The sequence below is a fragment of the Diaphorina citri genome, unplaced genomic scaffold (assembly GCF_000475195.1).
Source record: "Diaphorina citri unplaced genomic scaffold, Diaci psyllid genome assembly version 1.1 scaffold1369, whole genome shotgun sequence".
Classification (NCBI taxonomy): Eukaryota; Metazoa; Arthropoda; class Insecta; order Hemiptera; family Psyllidae; genus Diaphorina; species Diaphorina citri.
Window position 1 is genome coordinate 60,068 of NW_007378795.1, and position 23,960 is coordinate 84,027.

Below are 23,960 nucleotides of genomic sequence, written 5' to 3' on the forward strand. Positions count from 1 at the left end.
ACATAGCGTGTACAATGTACAATTGATTGCATATACATACATAATCTCAAGTGGTCCGCGAGATTTTTGGTTTATCAATAGTGGTCCGCCAATTCTAAAAGGTTAAGAACCCCTGTTCTAAAGCATTGTCTCCAAGAAAACCATTATCCTCAAACATTTGCCTACGAAAAATTGAAGCTATTGTCTCTATCTCCTCTTTCCTCTTTTCCTCTCACCTCGACATTGTGAGCTTCCAGAAGTAGCTTCTCATACTTTTGCTCCATAGTGATCATATCTGACTGCAGACTGTTCACTAGGGCTTCGTATTTTGAAATCACCTCCTCGGCAACTTCCAATCTCTTGTCCACACTTGTCTTTGCAAACGTCAAAGTTTTCAGCTGAAAGGAGCATTTTTTCAAAGAGTTTCACATCACTATATAATTGCCAAGGTCTTTTTTCGAGTGGTTTAAGGTCACTGTATATCTTCTAAGGTCTTTAGTGACGGGAGTGTTACCCACCATTTGGTGACAAGCTACCCGCCTGCTCACATTAACCTTACCCCAGTCTGAGTGGGCCTGAGTTACCAAGCCATCAGCACGCGAATTGCCCAGATGGCCACCCAAGTCACTCATCCTAATACTAACCACGTGTAATGTTGCTTAATTTCAGTGGTCCATCGGAAACTGGTGCATTCAAAGTACTATCGTCGCTCCGCTGCGGAGCGACGCTGGCTTGTAGATATTTATGTGAGTAGACATAGACATTCTGTTTACAAGGATTTTTTAGCCTGCATAATTCTAATTCGAATCCACTTCTCTATGGATTTAGGCAAGTTTAGAGTTTTACACCTCCGCTTTTAACATCTTTGTAAAGAAACCAGTTTTAACTAACATCATAACAATTCGTCTCTTACTTGGACTCGTAAGTTGTCTATGGAAGCGGCTTGTATTTCACTGTCGTCAATCTGATGTCGCGTGCATTTGATCAGTTGCAGTTTCTCCTGATTTATCCTCTTCACTTGATTGCTCCATATTTCTTCAGACAGCAATGGAAGAGCCCCAACAAATCTCTTGTTCAAATAGAGGATCAAACTTTTCAATTGTCTGGAAAAAAATAAATTAAAAATAATTGGAGATGATGAAGTAGCAACTAGCTATCTATTTGAATACTTATTACTTACCATCAATATAGTAATAAAAGTCAGTCGTGTTAGTCAAAAATTTAAATAGATAAAAATAGATAGCCTAGCCTCCTCACATTAACCTTAAGCTGCCTGAGTAGTGCCGGGAAAAGCAGCACGCGACTACATATGGTCGCCCACCCTGATACAAACCGCGCGCTACGTTGATTAACTTAAGAGATCCATGGAAAACTGGTGCATTTAAGCTGCTCTACTGGCTCATTTACTTCATTTAAAAAAAAATGTACCTCGGCACCGCTTTCGCATTACTTCAAGGCACTTATGTACTTTGAAATTAATTTTAATAACCTGATTTTATCATTGTAAATTTGTTTCTGCAGTGACAGCTCCGCCCGTAGACTTTCCACATGGTCTTGTAATTCCTGAACTGTTTTCTGAGCAATCTCCAGATCACGTTGAACTGACTGGAGCGTGTCTTGATTCTTGATCTCATTGACATGAAGCGAGTGAATCTCTTGAGTCAGCCTCCCTGGAAAAGGGTGACATTAATAACAAGAGAAGTATTAATACCTCGAATAAAGGTTTCAATCTATAAGAATTCGACATGGTATATAGGAAAGTAGAACAACGATTGGACAGTTAAGTCCCACTGAAAATTGAAACTGGCCGTAGAAGGAATCAGGCTACTGGCTCCGAATATTACCACAAAGGGAAAGAAATGTTAAACCCGAGAAACAATCTTCTTCATCGCCTTTTCCCATTTTTAGACGGGGTCCGCGGTCTCTATCAGCCCTGGGGTGAATGGTTTTGGCTGCCAAATTTTTACTAGTGGCTGCCCTTGGCACTCAACATGCACGGAACAACAACGGGTGCAACAATAAAATTGAAAATAATAATAATAATAAGGTTAATAAAATTAAGGTCTGCCTCACAAAAATGAAAACATTCCGAAAGTCGCGCTGGTTCAAGCTAGGAGCCAACGCCGTATTCGTGAAGGATAAGTGTGCGAACACAAGTGTGATTCTTCACCTTATCCTCCTATCACTTACCAATGGTAGACTTATCATCCGAGATACACTGTAGCTCGAGAATACACCTCTGTAGATGGTCTTTGATTTCCAGGAGTTTGGATTTAAGTGCGTTCATTTCGGTCGACATGATCTGGTTTGCGTCTTGCTCCTCTGCCAATTTCTGAAATGTGAAATCAGCACATTTTTTTTTTTTTTATTTTGCACGAAAATTAAGCAAAATTTATCGCAATCAGGAGTTATCCGTAAAGGTTCACACACACACACACACACACACACACACACACACACACACACACACACACACACACACACACACACACACATACACACACACACACACACACACACACACACACACACACACACACACACACACACACACACACACACACACACACACACACACACACACACACACACACACACACACACACACACACACACACACACACACACACACACACACACACACACACACACACACACACACACACACACACACACACACTTATCCGTCACGGATACGTTCCGTCTCCGTGCTGGGTAACTGTGCTATTTGATCCAAAATGTACGAGTAAAGTGCCGGAACGTATCCGTGACGGATAAGTGTGTTGTCGGACATTTGATCCAATGTAAAGTAATATATGGAACAAGCTTGACGCAAGGTGACGGAATACAGACGGAACGTAACCGTGACGGATAAGTGTGTTGTCGGACATTTGATCCAATGTAAAGTAATATGGAACAAGCTTGACGCAAGGTGACGGAATGCAGACGGAACGTAACCGTGACGGATAAGTGTGCGTGGACCTTAATAAGGATATCTCTGTTCAGATTCCGCAAAAAAGGGTGCCGCGGAAGGATGAAACACCGGTGTACGGTTTTGGCGGTTAAGCACCACCAGCTGTCTCACCCCATCAGCAGCAGACCAACCCAACCTGTTTGCTTACCTCTATTAATAAATTTATTTAATTTAGACAGCCTTTGTACTTAAATACTATTTTACTCAAGTTATGTTTAACAAATGGATACTTACATCACTATCTTGTGCTTACCTCTGTCAGAATTTTCAGCTCTTGTTTCAGACAGTCCGCCAGTTGTTGGGACTCTTCCATGTGATTCTCTATGTAGGAGTCTACCTGACCACTGCTCCTTTGTAAATACTATTTTACTCACGTTATGTTTAACAAATGGATACTTACATCTGTCTTGTGCTTACCTCTGTAAGAATTTTCAGCTCTTGTTTCAGACAGTCCGCCAGTTGTTGGGACTCTTCCATGTGATTCTCTATGTAGGAGTCTACCTGACCACTGCCAGTGTATGGTCCACCTTGATGTGAGGGGCTACTGGGGGCATAGTGAGGAGGGTCAATATTGGAGCCTGACGTGTGTGGTCGGCTTTGACCACTGGATGCGGCTGGTTGGTGTTCTTGAAGTCTAGAGAGAAAATAGTAAAAAAAAATATAGTAGATATTGAATAGCTGGCATGTCCCGTTATGGTCAGAGAACAGTGAGAACACAAAGGTGATAAAAGTTCAAATGCACGCAGGTGTTACTACCTGTTCTCAAGATATCTATGAGCTAATAGTGCTAATACTCTTCTTGATTAATTTTCATGAACATTTTCCACGCTTTAAGAATTGTAGAAGATGCGCAGTATAGAAGGTGTTTTGATAGCAAAGGGGGGCAGGGCACAGGGCTAATACATATGTATATCCGAAAAATATATAGTATTGAATAGCTGGCATGTCCTCCTATGTTATGGTCAGAGAACACAAAGGTGATAAAAGTTCAAGAGATCTATGAGCTAATAGTGCTAATACTCTTCTTGATTAATTTTCATGAACATTTTCCACGCTTTAAGAATTTGAGAAGATACGCAGGGGCAGGGCACAGGGCTAACACATATATCCGAACTTTGGGGACTTCAAATCTCCGAGTGGAGTCGTTAGGGGGTAATCCTTAATATTTATACACTAAGTAGGTAATGTGTGTATTTATTACGAAACCTTGATATTTAATACAACATACAACCATTTTCAGACTTGGAAAGTAAAATTCAAGGTTAGATAATCGGAAGTAACACCCGTACCTGGCAAACCTGAGCTCCTCTCGCAGTATAGTGTTCATTCCTTGCAAGGCGAACACCTGTGCCTGCAATCTCATGGCCGGATGGTACCATCCGTTCACATGTCTCGAGTCCAGAGCCTCCAGCAATCTCTCCAAACACTTAGACTCGATGCGTATCAGGCTATTGGACTCGGTCTCCTTGATACTGTCCAGGATTTCATGCATGCCTTTGCGAAGAGCTTCGTTTTCTTCGATAACGTCCTTGAGTTTGTTCTCCAAGATGTGAGCCTCTTCGTCTGCCACGCTGGAGTAGGGTTTGATGGCTTTGTCATTGTGTTCTGGGTATTCTTCGAATGAACCTTGCGTGGGTTTCTCTTTCATGAGCAGGTTGATTTTCTTGAGCAGTTCGTGACGCTGGAAATTTGTGGAGAAGGAAGAAGATGTTCACCTTTCTTAGCTTAATAATAGGTAGAGAATTTTTTAACTTTTCTTTACTCTATTGGGAAGTAGGTATTTCACATTTTGTCCATATTACGTGGAGTACGTCCATATTGTGGTAGCTAGAGAAAAAGTGAAAAGGTAGTAGAGATGGTAACTTGATAGCCTGTGGATGTATGGATGGATCTATTCAAATGTGGGATCACAGAAAGATGTTTGTGAACACAACTAAACTACTGAGAGATGCTCATCAAAATGGATCTGAAATATCTAGTCTGCAGTTTTCTTACCATGGAAACATGCTATGTTCCCGAGCATGTGATGACACATTGAAGCTGTGGGATCTTAGAAACTTCAAGAAACCTGTCCATGTCGCTGGGAATTTGTTTTCTAGATATGGTTCTACATCCTGTACATTCAGTCCTAATGACTCCATGGTTATGACAGGTGAATCTATAAATAAAGGTGAAACTGATGGCAAGCTTCACATCTTCAAGACAGCTACATTTGAAAAAGTCCAAGAACTCAGCATTCCCAACTCCCATATCATGCTGGGAATTTGTTTTCTAGATATGGTTCTACATCCTGTACTTTCAGTCCTAATGACTCCATGGTTATGACAGGCGAATCTATAAACAAAGGTGAAACTGATGGCAAGCTTCACATCTTCAAGACAGCTACATTTGAAAAAGTCCAAGAACTCAGCATTCCCAACTCCCATATCATCAAAACAATATGGCATCCTAGACTGAATCAAATATTCATTGGCTGTGGGGATGGTTCTGTCAAAATTTTCTTTGATGAAGACAAAAGTGCAAGGGGTGCTAAACTATTTATTGGTAAGAAGAAAACTAAGAAAAGACAAATGGATGTTATCTCTGCTGCTTCACAACCAATCATTACACCTCATTCCCTACCATTGTTCAGACAAGAGAAACCCAAACCTCTACATAAGAAACTGGAGAAGGAACGTCAGGATCCTGTCAAGTCACATAGACCTGATCTCCCTATCAAGTCAGGTCAGGGTGGTAGAGTGGCTGCATCAGGTAGCACCCTCAGCTCCTATGTTATCAGGAATCTAGGTCTTAGTAAGCGAGTAGAAGATGATCAAGATCCTAGGGAGGCAATCTTGAGGTATGCTAAGGATGCAGCTGAGAATCCATACTGGATTACCCCAGCTTATAAGAAGACTCAACCTAATGCTATCTTTAAGAAAGAAGAAGATTCAGACGAAGAGGGGGAAAGCAAAAAACCAAGATTAGTTTAAAGTCAAAATATTCTCACGCCTGGGGCTACCTAGCAACTATTAATTAGGACTTAGTACATCTAAATATTATTATTAAATATTTAGTTAGTGTAAATTAAATAGTTAGTGATCCATTTGTCATAGTTTCCATAGAAACAATACTTTCATTACTAGTATAGCTCGCTATACTGTAGTAATAGAAAGTAAAAAAGTAAAACCTGTAAAATAAATTGTAAAATTGAATTTGCAAATTCGTCGCCATCGGTCGACGGGATGAATCTATATTGTGGAGGCAGTGTATGGTTTCAGTCGACGTCAATCGACAGGGTGGACTATATGTTTGAACACACCTTTAGGTCCACGTCAACTGGGAAGTCCGATGGAAGCGCATGGAGGGGAACCGCAACTTCTCAACTCTAAGTCGGACAGTTCTAAAAGTTTCACTAGGAGAAGTAGAAGAAGAAAGAGCAATGAAGAGGAGGGGAAGAAGGTGAAGAGTAGGAGAAGTAGAAGAAGAAAGAGAAATAAAGAGGAGGGGAAGAAGAAGAAGAAGGTGAAGAGTAGGAGAAGTAGAAGAAGAAAGAGAAATGAAGAGGAGAGGAAGAAGGTGAAGAGTAGGAGAAGTAGAAGAAGATGACACAAAATTGATGTTGAGCACTGGTGGAAAAGGAAGATAAATCAATTATGTAGGTATCAAAGGTTTAATTAGTTATAGTTAACCTTATAAATTTTTTTTTTTATTATTATTTTTTTTTAAGAGGTTTGACAGAGGGAACTGCAACTGCTATGGTCTTATCGTCCCGAAATCGAAGAGAGAAGGAAGTCACCCAAAGGTCATCGGACTTCCCAGTTGAAGTGGACTGTATCAACCTACAACTACCATGCGCTGAAGCCATCAACCCAAAGTTTTACCCGTAGTATTTCCCGAGTAGAGTTGCTCGACAGATTGGAGCTGATGTTGTCTGGCTTCCTCCTGACCCTGTTTGGCTGCCAGAGAGTCAAGCTCCACTATGAGGGAATCAACCTAGACGTGGAGCAGAGAGCTTTTCGTTAGAATAATTTTCTTAAAAGTAGATTAAACCTGCCTCGGTGGTGTAGTGGTCAAGGCGCTCGCCTAGTTAACAGGAGGGCGTGGGTTCAATCCCAGCCGAGGTATGGAATTTTATCCTCAATATAATTTGAGAATTTGACCACAATAATAGTAGTAGCCTACTGCTGGAGTAAAGGGACTTTTCAGTCCTATGCGAGCAGTATAAATAAGCACTATTACTATTTGTGTTCTAGGTCGAACAGGGCCGGGCGTATGCTACCGCCTGTATTCAGAAGAGCAGTACTCGCTCCTGGCGGAATATTCCACGCCTGAAATCAGGCGCGTGTCTATAGATTCCCTTCTGTTGAGCTTGGTGTGCATGGGGCTAGGAGATGTGCGCAAGTTTCCGTTCCTAGAAGCGCCCCCGGCGGAGAATATTGAAAGCTCGGTGCGCAGTCTTACGCAACATGTAAGTTAAGAACACTTGTTTTTAGACTTGGCGTTGAGTTCAAAGCCACTCGGGTTTTTTTCGGGGGATTTCACTGTATTTTTACTTTCTATTACTACAGTATAGCGAGCTATACTAGTTATGAAAGTATTGCAATCGGTCTAAATGTTCAAATTCGGGAAATGGTACCTATAGAGGGTCATCTTGAGACCTATCCCCACTTGTCGTTCGGAAAAAAAATCTTGGCGTGCTTAAGTCATTTAAATTACATTGCCTAAAGGACATTCGGGGGAAAAAATCAGATGAAACGACAAGTGGGAACGGGCTTTTAGTGTCATTCCATCAGGATTACAAAGGTATCTACTCTATCGGGTTTCAGGGAGCTATAGATTCAAAGGAACGAGTCACCACTCTAGGTCGGTTTCTATCGGATCTGCCTGTGGATATTCCCCTAGGCAAGATGCTAGTGTTTGGGTCCATGTTTCATCAGATAGACACTATGCTCTTATTAGACTTGGCGTTGAACTTTGTACACCACTCGGGTTTTTTGAGGGGATTTCATAGCCTATGTCACCCGGAGTTCTTTTCTTAACAACCACAAAAAATTTCATCAAAATCGGTTGAGCCGTTTTCTCGTGAAAAGAGGACAAAAACGGGGCTATTAGGCCATTTTCTGCGCGTTTTTGAACCGCCGCCATTTTGAATCAGGATGGAATGGGAAAATTTCAAGTAGCCTATGTCACCCGGAGTACTTTTCTTAACAACCACAAAAAATTTCTTCAAAATCGGTCGAGCCGTTTTCTCGTGAAAAGAGGACAACCAAAGGTCTTTTTAGCGTAACAGACAGACATACACACACACATACAGACAGACAGACAGACAGATAGACAGACAGACAGACAGACAGAAATTTTTCTAATGTGATTTTTGGAATCGTGGATGCATAAGGAGTAAGAATAACTAAAAATTTCACGATTCTAAGCAATGTACAGACAAATCTACAATTTTATTTATATAGATTTATTTTGACAGAAAATTCGTCTGAAATGCCCACCCCGGTACTACAGTCCTTATGATAAAACTGCTGCTTTGTAACTTTGTACCTAACTATTCAATAACCACAAGAGAGATTTGTGAGAAGATCCTTCTTTTGTACACTCACCTTCCACAATTGAACTCTGGAATCCAGAGCCTTTGCCAATTCTTCCAGTTCTTGATCCCTCTTGGTTTTATCATCTATCAAATCTTCCACTTGATTGCGAAGACCTTGCATTTGTTTTCCCAGCTCCTCGATTTTCTCTAGAATACAATTAATTTTTTCATTTAAGCACATCAGAATCTTACCAAACCCTGTTTTATCTCTTCAACGCCTGGATTTCATTTTCTCCGAATTTTTGGCATTGAAATTATGGATAGATTAATATTATGACTATTTCATGGAAACATCCATTTTCCCCTGAGGGAGCCCACTTTCCAAAGGCATGAAGAAAAAGCTCTTATCATCCCGAAGCGAAGTATAAGAGTCCTTTAGAATAGCCTGGCCCCTGCTATCCTCGTTCTTATATCAGGAAAACGCAGAGAAGATAGAAGGACCTCATCTGTTGAGGACAAAATCTGCCCCGAGCCGGAATTGACTCCGCAACCTAGCGCTTACAAGGCAGGCGCCCTACTCCAATATAACTTGGCTGGATCTGCCTTGTAAGTGCTAGGTCGCGGAGTCGATTCCCGCCCGGGGCGGACTTTATCTAAACTCTCACCGTCTTTGGCGTGTATGGTAGTGGTCAGACTGATGTTTTCGTTTGATAGAGATTCAAGATGATGTGTGGCGTCCGATAATTCATCCTTGGCTGAGCTGAGTGTTTTGCGGAGTTCCGTGTTCTCCCTCTCGATAACCTGGGTCGTAAGAATTTAATAATGAGTATAAACAGATAAACACGTAGAATAAAAATAAAATAGACTCAGCTTATACGCCAGAATTAGACAGAAAAGTCCCGTTAAGCCCGTAGTCTATATACTTGGAATAGACATAATTATGTAGGTTTGATGACATTGATTGACGAACTAATTTGTTGGATTAATTAATTTGCCTTAGAAATTAATAATGAATCCAAAATAAAAACAAAATAGACTCAGCTTATACGCCAGAATTAGACAGAAAAGTCCCGTTAAGCCCGTAGTCTATATATACTTGGAATAGACATAAATATATGTAGGTTTGATGACATTGATTGACGAACTAATTTGTTGGATTAATTAATTTGCCTTAGAAATTAATAATGAATCCAAACACTACTAGGACTCCTGAAGGACACTGCCCAATAATTTGTCTCCTTTGATGATTTCATGACATCCAGCTCTAAAAGTACAGTTGTGATTTACTTTCCCAGCTAGTGCTTGGCTTTCGCCTTCGACTCTGATTTCCTAGTTATTCCTTCCATTATGTCGATTACCTACCTCTACATCCACCAGCAGCTGAGAGATGTGCTTGTTCTTCTGGATGCAGGCGGAACTTGGCAGATTTTACACCGTAAATTTTGAAAAACCACCTAAAAACCCTTAACCTATCATGAAAACTATGTACTGGTAAAAATGATAGTAATAAATACAAAAACCCCTTTTTGGTCCCTACCCTTTAAAATACAAAAGTCTAAAATAAGAATACATCAGTCTTAAATACACCTACTTTTAGCATTGACATACATAAGTGGAAACCAATGCACTTTTGATGGACAGCATCTTCGGGCTGACAGCTTTGGCACGTCTATTTCTTGTAGTTGTAGAAACCTTCACCAGATTTAACTCCTAGTATAACCTATGATGAAAACTATGTACTGGTAAAAACGATAGTAATAAATACAAAAACCCCTTTTTGGCCCTACCCTTTAAAATACAAAAGTCTAAAATAAGAATACATCAGTCTTAAATACACCTACTTTTAGCTTTTAGCATTAACATACATAAGTGGAAACCAATGCGCTTTTGATGGACAGCATCTTCGGGCTGACAGCTTTGGCACGTCTATTTCTTGTAGTTGTAGAAACCTTCACCAGATTTAACTCCTAGTTTTCCTTCGTCCACCAGTTTGTTGAGAGCGTCAACCGGTTTGAACAGTGGATTCTCTGGGAACTTCTTGTGCCAGCCTGAAGAACAAGAAGTAAGAATACAGTGTCTACGTATTAACTACTACGTAGGTAGATTAAAATAATAATAATACCTCAATCTATGCACATTGTTTTTATGAATCTATGTAGGTATATGAGAAATACCTCATTAAATGAGTGAATATCCTTATAATAATAAAAAGATGAATGTTTCCCCGCCGTTTTTATTTCGTAGCCAGGAAACAACATTAGACTCGTGTGGTCTGTTTCGTAGCATGCCCATCCCGTAGTATGCTTCTCTCATCACATGGGCGAGAAGAGACACAATACTTCCCATTTAGGTGCTGGGTCAACATGAGAACACCAGAAAGTAACCCGTTGAAATATTTGTCATCGAAAAACGAGTACAAAATTCTATAAATTTAAAACTATAACATGTCTTTTTATCCTACACAAGTCAGCTCAATTATCACTGTGGACAAAATTTCTTAAAAGGAATAACTTTCTCAGAGTACTAAGTCAAGGACTTCTTGTAGATTCACAGAAGTTTAACCCGTGGGCTGTTTGCCCCTACACCTAAACCTCGGAGTGGGCTTTATCATTATTTTTCCCAACTCACCGTCAATAATGAACTTGGTGGTGTCATGTCCCACATAGTCAGCCAACTCAAACGGTCCCATCGGATATCCCGCGCCTAGTTTCATCGCCGTATCTATATCTCGGGGACTAGCATCACCTCGCTCGTACATACGAATAGTAACTGGAGGTGGACTCTTGGATTCAGGTATTTTATAGAGTACCTACCTACTTTTAGTTTTATCGTCAATGATTCACCTACTTACTAAGGTAACTAAAGTGTTCTTTTTTCAATTGTTTGATAGAAGGAACTGTAACATCGGAGGTCTTATCGTTCCAAATAGAAGAAAGATAACATTATAGACGAAAGATAAAGCCAGCCGTTCCGCGAACCAACTTTGCCAACCCGTCCACCCGGGCGGGAATCGAACCCGCGGCCTAGCGCTTACAAGGCAGGCGCGCTACTTTACAAACTAACCCAGCTTTCTTTTAATCGTAGTTATTAGTTGGGGATACGTACTTAACTTAGCACCGTGTAGCCATCAGTACCCACATTTTAAGATTCCTTCACACGTAGTCAGGTGTTCTTTTTTCAATTGTTTGATAGAAGGAACTGTAACATCGAAGGTCTTATCGTTCCAAATCGAAGAAAGATTAGCCATCAGTACCCACATTTTAAGATTTCTTCACACGTAGTCGACCCCGTCGCCATCGGTCGACGGGATGAATCTATATTGTGGAGGCAGTGTATGGTTTCAGTCGACGTCAATCGACACATGTAGGACCGGCGATTTTGTTGCTTAATAGGTACGTGAGATTACTTAGGGTGACTAAGTACCTTAAAAAGTGCGAGGGGGAAATGCCAATAATGTTGTAGGCACGAGCTTAGAAGTAACCAGACACCTTTGGAGATGCAAGGAGAAGAAGGAAGAAAAGATAAGATAAGGAAATGAACAGAAGGGCTCTAAAAGTACAGTTGTGATTTACTTTCCCAGCTAGTGCTTGGCTTTCGCCTACGACTCTGATTTCCTAGTTATTCCTTCCATTATGTCGATTACCTACCTCTACATCCACCAGAAGCTGAGAGATGTGCTTGTTCTTCTGGAACCCGGGCGTGTCCTTACACACGATGGTAGTCTTGCCTATGGACTTGCCCCATTCTGTCACGGCGTTGTACGTTGCGTCCGAGGTGTCGTTTGTGCGGATGACCTGAGGATTGGAAGTATGGATTATTATTTTCGAGGGAAAAATACCAATAGTGTGGACGTGTCTGTCGACATCGATCGACTATGTGTGGACACACCTTCAGCCTGGTGGTGGACATCAGGAGGCCTTCTAAATTTTCTGTTCTTCTGGGAAATCGCCTCCAATAGTTCCTGGTAATGTTCTGTCGACTCTGTGTTGTTGGTTTTAGATTCTTGTTGTTCGGATATCTCCTGTTGTAGGGCGGTTAGTTCTCGTTGCAGCTCCACTTTTTCGCGCTCCAACATCGCCACCGAGTCTGAAAGCTATAAGAGAAACATTCCGAAGCGTGTAGGAAATGTGATTTTTGTTGATACTTTTGAAGTTCATTTGATTTCCCCCTAAGGTCTTATCGTCCCGAAAGCGAAGAGAGAAGGAAGACAGGATAGGAGAAAGCCAGCCTTTCCGAGAAGGATCCTTTATCCGTTGAGGATAAAAGCACGAATTAAATTTCTTCTTTCTTCACTAAATTTAACAAATAATGGGCTTTAAAAGCCGTAAATAAATTCCGAAGCGTGTAGGAAATGTGATTTTTGTTGATACTTTTGAAGTTCATTTAATTCCCCCTAAGGTCTTATCGTCCCGAAAGCGAAGAGAGAAGGAAGACAGGATAGGACAAAGCCAGCCTTTCCGAGAAGGAACCTTTATCCGTTGAGGATAAAAGCACGAATTAAATTTCTTCTTTCTTCACTAAATTTAACAAATAATGGGCTTTAAAAGCCGTAAATAATTCTATAACTTAAATAAATATCTAAATAAGTAATTTTGCTTTGTTAGTTTACTCACCTTCTTGATTTGGTTCTGATCTTCCAAAATCTGATCATCTTTCTCCTGAATACTGGACATGAGCTTTTCATTCTGCAGTTCTATCTGAATCAACTCCTTCCTGAGATTCTCAACGTCTGAAATAATCAAACCCACATGTCGCGAATTAGAAGTCTTTGAGTGAACTGGAGGTGGACTCTTGGATTCAGGTATTTTATAGAGTACCTACTTTTAGTTTTATCGTCAATGGTTCACCTACTTACTGGGTGTTCTTTTTTCAATATTGTTTGATAGAAGGAACTGTAACATCGGAGGTCTTATTGTTCCAAATAGAAGAAAGAAAACGTTATAGACGAAAGATAAAGCCAGCCGTTCCGCGAACCAACTTTGTCAACCCGTCCACCCGGGCGGGAATCGAAACCGCGGCCTAGCGCCTACAAGGCAGGGGCGCTACTTTACAAACTAACCCCTGATTGTACAGCAAAACCGACTGATTTGGACCCCACCTCACTGTGGACGGATCCTGTTGCAGCGGCAAACTTCCTCGGTCTTGAAACTGTTTGATGTAGCCAGCGTTAACAACAACAACAAACTAACCCAGCTTTCTTCAATCGTAGTTATTAGTTGGGGATACGTACTTAACTTAGCACCGTGTAGCCATCAGTACCCACATTTTAAGATTCCTTCACACGTAGTCGACCCTGTCGCCATCGGTCGACGGGATGCATCTATATTACGGATTACGGTCGACGGGATGAATCTATATTGTGGGTGAATCTATATTACGGTCGACGGGATGAATCTATATTGTGGATGAATCTATATTACGGTCGACGGGATGAATCTTTATTGTGGATGAATCTATATTACGGTCGACGGGATGAATCTATATTGTGGATGAATCTATATTACGGTCGACGGGATGAATCTATATTGTAGAGGCAGTGTATAGTTTCAGTCGACGTCAATCGACAGGGTGGACTATATGTGTGAACACACCTATAGTATCTATACCTACAACTACCATGCGCTGAAGCTGAAGCCATCAACCCAAAGTTTTACCCGTAGTATTTCCCGAGTAGAGTTGCTCGACAGATTGGAGCTGATGTTGTCTGGCTTCCTCCTGACCCTGTTTGGCTGCCAGAGAGTCGAGCTCCACTATGAGGGAATCAACCTAGACGTGGAGCAGAGAGCTTTTCGTTAGAATAATTTTCTTCAAAGTGGATTAAACCTGCCTCGGTGGTGTAGTGGTCAAGGCGCTCGCCTGGTTAACAGGAGGGCGTGGGTTCAATCCCAGCCGAGGTATGGAATTTTATCAAAGAATATATTATGGTATTTTAACCATTTCAGCCTGCAGGTACCTTGGGCATTTTTTTGGTCAACCTTTGTAAACTAGTTTTGATTCGCCCAAGACCAGTTTGCAATGCTGCATCATTAACCTCAACCAAGGTTACTTGATTGCCAGCTTGAGCAGCCACCTGAAATGAAAGAACAAAATTAAGTAATCCTATACAAATCAAATGAAACTTAACAGGCTGTTAGCTTAACAAGCCTTCTGGGAGCCGACAAAAAGTGAAATCCAACAATGTGTCATTTGTCTGGTAAAACATTTTTCATGTACTGAAGACACAACTACAACCTGTTACCTAAGTACTAGGTACATTAAAGATTAAAGAATATATTATGGTATTTTAACCATTTCAGCCTGCAGGTACCTTGGGCATTTTTTTGGTCAACCTTTGTAAACTAGTTTTGATTCCCCGATTATGCATAACACAGGTAGCGATTTAGTTTCACGCTTTCACGGTAACCAGTAAAGGGGGGAGCTCAACAAATTCTTTTACCTGTTCCCCTTTGAACTTGAGAATTTCAGCCAGAATACTGATCAGGTTCTGATTATGCATAACACCGGTAGCGATTTAGTTTTACGGTAACCAGTAAAGGGGGGAGCTCAACAAATTCTTTTACCTGTTCCCCTTTGAACTTGAGAATTTCAGCCAGAATACTGATCAGGTAACAATGAAAACTTCAGAGTAGTAGGTTCACTGTGGATTAATCAGGTTGGTATGACATCAAAATTTGTAGTTATCAAAAAGATAGCAATGGAATGGAACAAGGGGAACCTTTTAGTTTAGGTACAATCATATTTTACCTGTTACTGCTGGTGTAATGGTACTATTATTACTTCTTAATGGAATGGAACAAGGGGAACCTTTTAGTTTAGGTACAATCATATTTTACCTGTTACTGCTGGTGTAATGGTACTATTATTACTTCTACTTATTTTTAAGCATTTTTTCCACATGTAGTTTTCTTACCTGGGCAATGCCTGAACCCATCAGTCCAGCACCAACAACAGAGACATTTTTAATTGCATTTGACACAAGTGAGGTTGAAAAGTTACGTGCCAAGATACCAGATAATGCCATGGTTGAAGAATTGATGACACAAAATTGATGTTGAGCACTGGTGGAAAAGGAAGATAAATTAATTATGTAGGTATCTAAGGTTTAATTAGTTATAGTTAACCTTATAAAAAGTATGGTAGATCAATTAATTAAGATTCAAAATTAGATGCCAAGATATCTATGGTACACACCTGAAAATGTAAATGGTCATTTTCAGGCTCCGGATCGAACCAAGCTAACTCATAGAGCTCCTCTTTCTTCTGCTCACTCAAACTTTCTGGCGTGATCTCCAGGATCTGTTTCCATTCGACTTGAACCATGGTTTTGAAGGGGGATTTTTATTTTCTGAAAATTAACATACACAATCAACAGAAAAAGTTTTTTTTGGACAAAAAAATTCCAGGAATCGAACCAAGCAGTTTTGGGTCGGGAGTTGTTGCTCTTACTCATTTACAGAGTGGTAAATGTTAGAGTGGACTGCTCTTAAACCAGAATTATCTACGTGACATGTATCGTCCCTTTGCGCTCATCTTACAGGGGGGGGGTGAAAAGTGGCCTTTGTAATCCTACTTCAGTCTTCACTCTTCACCACCAATAAAATAAGTATTCAGATTTTGTTTTTAAAAACCTCTTGAATATTTTGTGGGCATCACACCACTGCTATGTGGGTGGCTCTTGTAGTATTAATTTAATTAATCAATTTGAACATAGGTACTTCCAATAGTAGTTAATAACTTACCTTTTTTAGGTCATTCCTGTCTACAAGATTTTACTTTTCTCACCAATTCAAGTTATGAAGAAAATATTAAAATCAAGTTAATTAATCCACTTTATAAATGAACATTATAAACAATGGAAAACGGATTATTAAACCAAGTTAATTAATCCATTTGACTATTAAACAATCGAAAAACCATTGACTGTACGCAAACACCATAGTGGGGAAATGTGACTACTATCTCGTGATAACTTTGTTTTGTTTTGTTACCATGGAAACGCGATTCGGTAACCATGACAACCGTGATGTTCAGATTATTAAAACAAGTTAATTAATCCATTTGACTATTAAACAATGGAAAAATTATTGACTGTACGCAAACACCATAATGGGGAAATGTGACTACTATCTCGTGATAACTTTGTTTTGTTTTGTTACCATGGAAACGCGATTCGGTAACCATGACAACCGTGATGTATACAGGATGTATCTGCGTTCCGTAGGTACCTATTATTAGTCACATGTTTCTCCCTATCTCTAACCACCCCCTCCCCCTTATATGCACTAGACATAAAAGGACAAATTAGCATACGTTCTCTGTAATCTAGAATAGAATATATCTTGTTTATCCTGCCCGAACAGGACTGAAAAGTCCCTTTATCCCGCCAGTCTAAACAGGTCCTTTTTTTGGGGGGGGGGGATTTGATTGGGAAATCTAGCACAATAAAAATACAGGGATGATCCATATAACAAAAATAATGTAAATGAAAGGGGCTAAAGCTATCAGTATAGTTGTTTGGTAGTAATATAGTTAAGCTAGAGTTTTTGGTTAATTACTAAAACTAATGTTATTCTAAAGATGGAAAAAATTCCTATCAGGTCAAAGTTTGATGAGAGATAAGATTGTTTCACAAAAAACCCTTGGTGCAAGATGAGTTAGGTGCCATGGATAACAAGTTAACAAATGGGAGGTACAGCACCTACAAGGCAGATTTGCTCCCCCAACTAGGCTGGTGATGTTGTGTTAATAATGATTGGTTAAGTGCCACTATAACCCAAAAGAGAAACTAAAGCATACATTTTCACAAAGTGATCTTAATGTTAACTACCTTTAACTTGTTTCACAAAAAAACCCTTGGTGCAAGATGAGTTAGGTGCCATGGATAACAAGTTAACAAATAGGAGGTACAGCACCTACAAGTCAGATTTGCTCCCCCAACTAGGCTGGTGATGTTGTATTCATAATGATTGGTTAAGTGCCACTATAACCCAAAAGAGAAACTAAAGCATACATTTTCACAAAGTGATCTTAATGTTAACTACCTTTAATATTAAAATCAACAGTAACTTTCCTATCAAATAGTGTAAATACCTAGACAATATGGTCTTGGTGTGTTGTAGAACAATCAATAATATTAAAATCAACAGTAACTTTCCTATCAAATAGTGTAAATACCTAGACAATATGGTCTTGGTGTGTTGTAGAACAATCAATGTGCACTTTGCTTTTTAGGCTGTACTGTAGCATGTTTGAACATCTCCCAACTTAGATGTGATAAGGAAATAGTACTTGTTCCTCTTCCTGGTATTGTATCTCAGCTTCCCATGTAGCCAAAGTGGTTGAAGAAGTAACCGCAATATTGAATGAATATTTATTTTTCAACATTGACGCAAATATATGAAATGTAGTGTTGAAAGAACATTGAAGTATGGTTGAAATGAAATTTATTTGTCAATGGCATTGAATGAATATACCAAAAGAGAAACTAAAGCATACATTTTCACAAAGTGATCTTAATGTTAACTACATTTAATATTAAAATCAACAGTAACTTTCCTATCAAATAGTGTAAATACCTAGACAATATGGTCTTGGTGTGTTGTAGAACAATCAATGGTAGTAGCCTACTGCTGGAGTAAAGGGACTTTTCAGTCCTATGCAAGCAGTATAAATAAGCACTATTATTATTATTATTATATTATTATTTTTCTTCTTCTTTTTCTACTCTAGCAGGAAATAAACGAATCTGCGATACATTTCGGAGAAAAATTTACCTAGGTATTTGTCACATTTTTACGGCTGGGATATTTTCCATGTCCGTGAGAAAAGTACCATGTGTTCGAAATCGGCGATTTTACACCCGCAGTGTAGGGGCAGTTGAATGATTCAAAAATTCCTAGGGGTACAACTACATTAATTCAAGGACGATTCTCTGATTATGCATAACACAGGTAGCGATTTAGTTTCACGGTAACCAGTAAAGGGGGGAGCTAAACAAATTCTTTTACCTGTTCCCCTTTGAACTTGAGAATTTCAGCCAGAATACTGATCAGGTGTTTGAGATGTCCCGGGTCATTTTCAGGCTCCGGATCGAACCAAGCTAACTCATAGAGCTCCTCTTTCTTCTGCTCACTCAAACTTTCTGGCGTGATCTCCAGGATCTGTTTCCATTCGACTTGAACCATGGTTTTGAAGGGGGATTTTTATTTTCTGAAAATTAACATACACAATCAGTGGCCTTTGTAATCCTACTTCAGTCTTCACTCTTCACCACCAATAAAATAAGTATTCAGATTTTGTTTTTAAAAACCTCTTGAATATTTTGTGGGCATCACACCACTGCTATGTGGGTGGCTCTTGTAGTATTAATTTAATTAATCAATTTGAACATAGGTACTTCCAATAGTAGTTAATAACTTACCTTTTTTAGGTCATTCCTGTCTACAAGATTTTACTTTTCTCACCAATTCAAGTTATGAAGAAAATATTAAAATCAAGTTAATTAATCCACTTTATAAATGAACATTATAAACAATGGAAATCAGATTATTAAAACAAGTTAATTAATCCATTTGACTATTAAACAATGGAAAAATTATTGACTGTACGCAAACACCATAATGGGGAAATGTGACTACTATCTCGTGATAACTTTGTTTTGTTTTGTTACCATGGAAACGCGATTCGGTAACCATGACAACCGTGATGTATACAGGATGTATCTGCGTTCCGTAGGTACCTATTATTAGTCACATGTTTCTCCCTATCTCTAACCACCCCCTCCCCCTTATATGCACTAGACATAAAAGGACAAATTAGCATACGTTCTCTGTAATCTAGAATAGAATATATCTTGTTTATCCTGCCCGAACAGGACTGAAAAGTCCCTTTATCCCGCCAGTCTAAACAGGTCCTTTTTTTTTTTTTTGGGGGGGGGGGATTTGATTGGGAAATCTAGCACAATAAAAATACAGGGATGATCCATATAACAAAAATAAAAGTTTATTTAAAATAAGTAGTAATAAAATTTCATAATAAAGTTGACAAGACAATCATAAAACAAAAGAATTTACCTACAAAAGTTACGTATCGGAAATGCAGGCGGAACTTGGCAGATTTTACACAGTAAATTTTGAAAAACCACCTAAAAACCCATAACCTATGATGAAAACTATGTACTGGTAAAAACGATAGTAATAAATACAAAAACCCCTTTTTGGCCCTACCCTTTAAAATACAAAAGTCTAAAATAAGAATACATCAGTCTTAAATACACCTACTTTTAGCTTTTAGCATTAACATACATAAGTGGAAACCAATGCGCTTTTGATGGACAGCATCTTCGGGCTGACAGCTTTGGCACGTCTATTTCTTGTAGTTGTAGAAACCTTCACCAGATTTAACTCCTAGTTTTCCTTCGTCCACCAGTTTGTTGAGAGCGTCAACCGGTTTGAACAGTGGATTCTCTGGGAACTTCTTGTGCCAGCCTGAAGAACAAGAAGTAAGAATAAAGTGTCTACGTATTAACTACTACGTAGGTAGATTAAAATAATAATACCTCAATCTATGCACATTGTTTTTATGAATCTATGTATATGAGAAATACCTCATTAAATGAGTGAATATCCTTACAATAATAAAAAGATGAATGTTTCCCCGCCGTTTTTATTTCGTAGCAAGGAAACAACATTAGACTCTTGTGGTCTGTTTCGTAGCATGCCCATCCCGTAGTATGCCTCTCATCACATGGGCGAGAAGAGACACAATACTTCCCATTTAGGTGCTGGGTCAACACGAGAACACCAGAAAGTAACCCGTTGAAACATTTGCCATCGAAAAACGAGTACAAAATTCTATAAATTTAAAACTATAACATGTCTTTTTATCCTACACAAGTCAGCTCAATTATCACTGTGGACAAAATTTCTTAAAAGGAATAACTTTCTCAGAGTACCAAGTCAAGGACTTCTTGTAGATTCACAGAAGCTTAACCCGTGGGCTGTTTGCCCCTACACCTAAACCTCGGAGTGGGCTTCATCATTATTTTTCCCAACTCACCGTCAATAATGAACTTGGTGGTGTCATGTCCCACATAGTCAGCCAACTCGAACGGTCCCATCGGATATCCCGCGCCTAGTTTCATCGCCGTATCTATATCTCGGGGACTAGCATCACCTCGCTCGTACATACGAATAGCCCTAGTTTCATCGCCGTATCTATATCTCGGGGACTAGCATCACCTCGCTCGTACATACGAATAGCTTCTGCTAGCAGGGGTACGAGTAGTCTGTTCACGACAAACCCGGGCGTGTCCTTACACACGATGGTAGTCTTGCCTATGGACTTGCCCCATTCTGTTACGGCGTAAACCCGGGCGTGTCCTTACACACGATGGTAGTCTTGCCTATGGACTTGCCCCATTCTGTTACGGCGTTGTACGTTGCGTCCGAGGTGTCGTTTGTGCGGATGACCTGAGGATTGGAAGTATGGATTATTATTAACAAATCATTTTCAAAAACGGCCGTTCCGAGAACTAACCTTAACTGTGTAGGATAAATTTCGCCCCGCGCGGGAATCGAACCCAGGTGCGCTTACAAGTCAGACGCGCTACCCTCCAAGCTAACTAGGCTGGCTTAATTTCTTTTAAATATACCTGTACTATACGTAGATCATTTGTAGTTTTTCCTCTACAACTACCTGAAAACAGCTACTTCCTCTGTGGCGTATAATATCTCTAGTATCTTTGTCAAACGCTACCACGCTCCTTAATTCTAGAAGTTAATCAAAGTACTGAGTTCAGCACACGATCAAGAGACCTCTGTAGCCTAAAAGGAAAAAAAGAGACCTCTATAGTCTATTTTACTATTGTCCTACTCACTTCCAGTAGTTTCATCATGGGTACTGGATTGAAGAAATGAAGGCCGACGAATTTGTCCTTCCTGTTGGTGACTGAAGCTATCTCTGTGATTGATAGAGACGATGTGTTGGATGCTAGGATGGCGGAGGCTGGAGCGATCTAAACAGAGATGATAGAGATAAATGAGTGAACGAAAGTCCCATATTCTGATTGCAATTACTTCAACGGATTACTTTTTGATGTTCTTGTGTTGGTCCAGCACCTAAATGGGAAGTATTGTGTAATTCTTATGGCAAATCTGCTGAGGGACATACTATGGGATGGGCATGCTATGACACAGACCACACGAGTCTAATGTAGCGGTTGTTTCATTGCTACGAAATAAAAACGGCGATGAAACACTAATAATAATGGAAAAAAAAAATGGATTGTTTAAAAGCATTGGGATTAATTAAGAGCATTGGCTCTTAAACCTGGACGTGCTGGGTTCGAATACTTTTTCTGTGATAACCTGATAGCAGCAATAACTCTAAAAAGGTTTGTCCAATTATGAGAGGAAACACACTACAGAGGGGGAAAAACATTAGAACGTGATATATGTAGTACATTGGAGATACCTACTTTATCTACAGACGTGAATAGCTTGTGCTTGATGTCCATGTTTTCCACAATAGCTTCAATGAACAGCAATAACTCTAAAAAGGTTTGTCCAATTATGAGAGGAAACACACTACAGAGGGGGAAAAACATTAGAACGTGACATATGTAGTACATTGGAGATACCTACTTTATCTACAGACGTGAATAGCTTGTGCTTGATGTCCATGTTTTCCACAATAGCTTCAATGACCAGGTCAGACTGGCTGACTGAATCTTCAACCTTGGATGAGCCTTTGATCCGAGACAGGGTCAAGTCTATTAGTTTCTCTCCTTCTTCCTAAAAAAAGTATGATTTTAAAGTAATATATATGGGTATTAAGGATAAAGATTTATATAATGAATTTAAAAAATAAAAATCTCAATTAAGATATTATTTAGGTTGGGATTCACTACGACTGAATCTTCAACCTTGGATGAGCCTTTGATCCGAGACAGGGTCGAGTCTATTAGTTTCTCTCCTTCTTCCTAAAAAAAGTATGATTTTAAAGTAAAATATATGGGTATTAAGGATAAAGATTTATATAATGAATTTAAAAAATAAAAATCTCAATTAAGATATTATTTAGGTTGGGATTCACTAACCTTATATTTAGTCCCTAACAGCCTGTTAGGGACTAAAAATAAGCCCTGTTAATCCTATACAAATCAAATGAAACTTAACAGGCTGTTAGCTTAACAAGCCTTCTGGGGGCCGACAAAAAGTGAAATCCAACAATGTGTTATTTGTCTGGTAAAACATTTCATGTACTGAAGACACAACTACAACCTGTTACCTAAGTACTAGGTATATTAAAGGTTAAAGTTAAAGAATATATTATGGTATTTTAACTATTTCAGCCTGCAGGTACCTTGGGCATTTTTTTGGTCAACCTTTGTAAACTAGTTTTGATTCGCCCAAGTCCAGTTTGCAATGCTGCATCATTAACCTCAACCAAGGTTACTTGATTGCCAGCTTGAGCAGCCACCTGAAATGAAAGAACAAAATATTAACAATGAAAACTTCAGAGTAGTAGGTTCACTGTGGATTAATTAGGTTGGTATGACATCAAAATTTGTAGATCAAAAAGATAGTAATGGAATGGAACAAGGGGAACCTTTTAGTTTAGGTACAATCATATTTTACCTGTTACTGCTGGTGTAATGGTACTATTATTACTTCTACTTATTTTTAAGCATTTTTTCCACATGTAGTTCTCTTACCTGGGCAATGCCAGAACCCATCAGTCCAGCACCAACAACAGTGACATTTTTAATTGCATTTGACACAAGTGAGGTTGAAAAGTTACGTGCCAAGATACCAGATAATGCCATGGTTGAAGAATAGATGACACAAAATTGATGTTGAGCACTGGTGGAAAAGGAAGATAAATTAATTATGTAGGTATCTAAGGTTTAATTAGTTATAGTTAACCTTATAAAAAGTATGGTAGATCAATTAATTAAGATTCAAAATTAGATGCCAAGATATCTATGGTACACACCTGAAAATGTAAATGGTATCCCAGCAGGATAAAATCCGCCCCGGGTGGGAATCGAACCCGCGGCCTAGCGCTTACAAGGCAGACGCACCACCAACTAAGCTAACTAGGCTGGCAACCTTATAAAAAGTATGGTAGATCAATTAATTAAGATTCAAAATTAGATGGCAAGATATCTATGGTACACACCTGAAAATGTAAATGAAAGGGGCTAAAGCTATCAGTATAGTTGTTTGGTAGTAATATAGTTAAGCTAGAGTTGTTTGGTTAATTACTAAAACTAATGTTATTCTAAAGATGGAAAAAATTCCTATGAGGTCAAAGTTTGATGAGAGATAAGATTGTTTCACAAAAAACCCTTGGTGCAAGATAAGTTAGGTGCCATGGATAACAAGTTAACAAATAGGAGGTACAGCACCTACAAGTCAGATTTGCTCCCCCAACTAGGCTGGTGATGTTGTATTCATAATGATTGGTTAAGTGCCACTATAA

General features: G+C 39.4%; 5 protein-coding genes across 6 annotated transcripts in view; 2 read left to right on the forward strand and 3 right to left on the reverse strand.

The window, feature by feature from the left end:
- LOC113470062 (centrosomal protein of 290 kDa-like) overlaps window positions 1–1,391 on the reverse strand; it is a 10,393-nt gene extending 9,002 nt beyond the window's left edge. The window contains exons 1-3 of the mRNA XM_026828214.1: window positions 1,387–1,391; window positions 893–1,082; window positions 216–377 (exon numbers count right to left, since the gene is read on the reverse strand). Of these exons, the coding sequence (XP_026684015.1) occupies window positions 216–377; window positions 893–1,082; window positions 1,387–1,391 (357 nt within the window). The remainder of the gene's footprint in view (window positions 1–215; window positions 378–892; window positions 1,083–1,386) is intronic.
- A 1,958-nt stretch (window positions 1,392–3,349) lies between these two features.
- LOC113470063 lies at window positions 3,350–4,643 on the reverse strand. The gene is made up of 2 exons (XM_026828215.1): window positions 4,243–4,643; window positions 3,350–3,587 (listed from the first exon to the last, which is right to left on the reverse strand). Exons 1-2 carry the CDS (start codon window positions 4,599–4,601, stop codon window positions 3,350–3,352), a joined length of 597 nt encoding a protein of 198 aa, XP_026684016.1. The 5' UTR covers window positions 4,602–4,643.
- A 570-nt stretch (window positions 4,644–5,213) lies between these two features.
- On the forward strand, window positions 5,214–6,157 carry LOC113470064 (gastrulation defective protein 1 homolog). Its single transcript, XM_026828219.1, has one exon. It carries the CDS (start codon window positions 5,269–5,271, stop codon window positions 5,923–5,925), a length of 657 nt encoding a protein of 218 aa, XP_026684020.1. The 5' UTR covers window positions 5,214–5,268; the 3' UTR covers window positions 5,926–6,157.
- A 702-nt stretch (window positions 6,158–6,859) lies between these two features.
- Window positions 6,860–8,477, forward strand: LOC103515557 (probable ATP-dependent RNA helicase DHX34). Its single transcript, XM_026828216.1, has 4 exons — window positions 6,860–6,953; window positions 7,189–7,403; window positions 7,762–7,883; window positions 8,450–8,477. Exons 1-4 carry the CDS (start codon window positions 6,860–6,862, stop codon window positions 8,475–8,477), a joined length of 459 nt encoding a protein of 152 aa, XP_026684017.1.
- A 1,416-nt stretch (window positions 8,478–9,893) lies between these two features.
- Window positions 9,894–23,798, reverse strand: LOC103515549 (probable 3-hydroxyacyl-CoA dehydrogenase B0272.3). 2 transcript variants are annotated; one of them, XM_017446727.2, is made up of 10 exons: window positions 23,658–23,798; window positions 23,191–23,338; window positions 22,839–22,955; window positions 22,118–22,267; window positions 21,352–21,489; window positions 20,878–20,944; window positions 20,714–20,809; window positions 20,532–20,648; window positions 19,868–19,960; window positions 9,894–10,172 (listed from the first exon to the last, which is right to left on the reverse strand). In XM_017446727.2, the coding sequence occupies exons 2-10, from the start codon at window positions 23,299–23,301 to the stop codon at window positions 10,144–10,146; spliced, it is 918 nt and encodes a 305-aa protein (XP_017302216.1). In that variant the 5' UTR covers window positions 23,302–23,338; window positions 23,658–23,798; the 3' UTR covers window positions 9,894–10,143. The 2 variants fall into 2 exon arrangements, with proteins under 2 accessions (XP_017302216.1, XP_026684021.1); XM_026828220.1 differs by lacking the exon at window positions 9,894–10,172 and having other exon boundaries at window positions 19,451–19,960; window positions 20,714–20,775; window positions 20,844–20,944.
- Window positions 23,799–23,960: the final 162 nt, after the last annotated feature.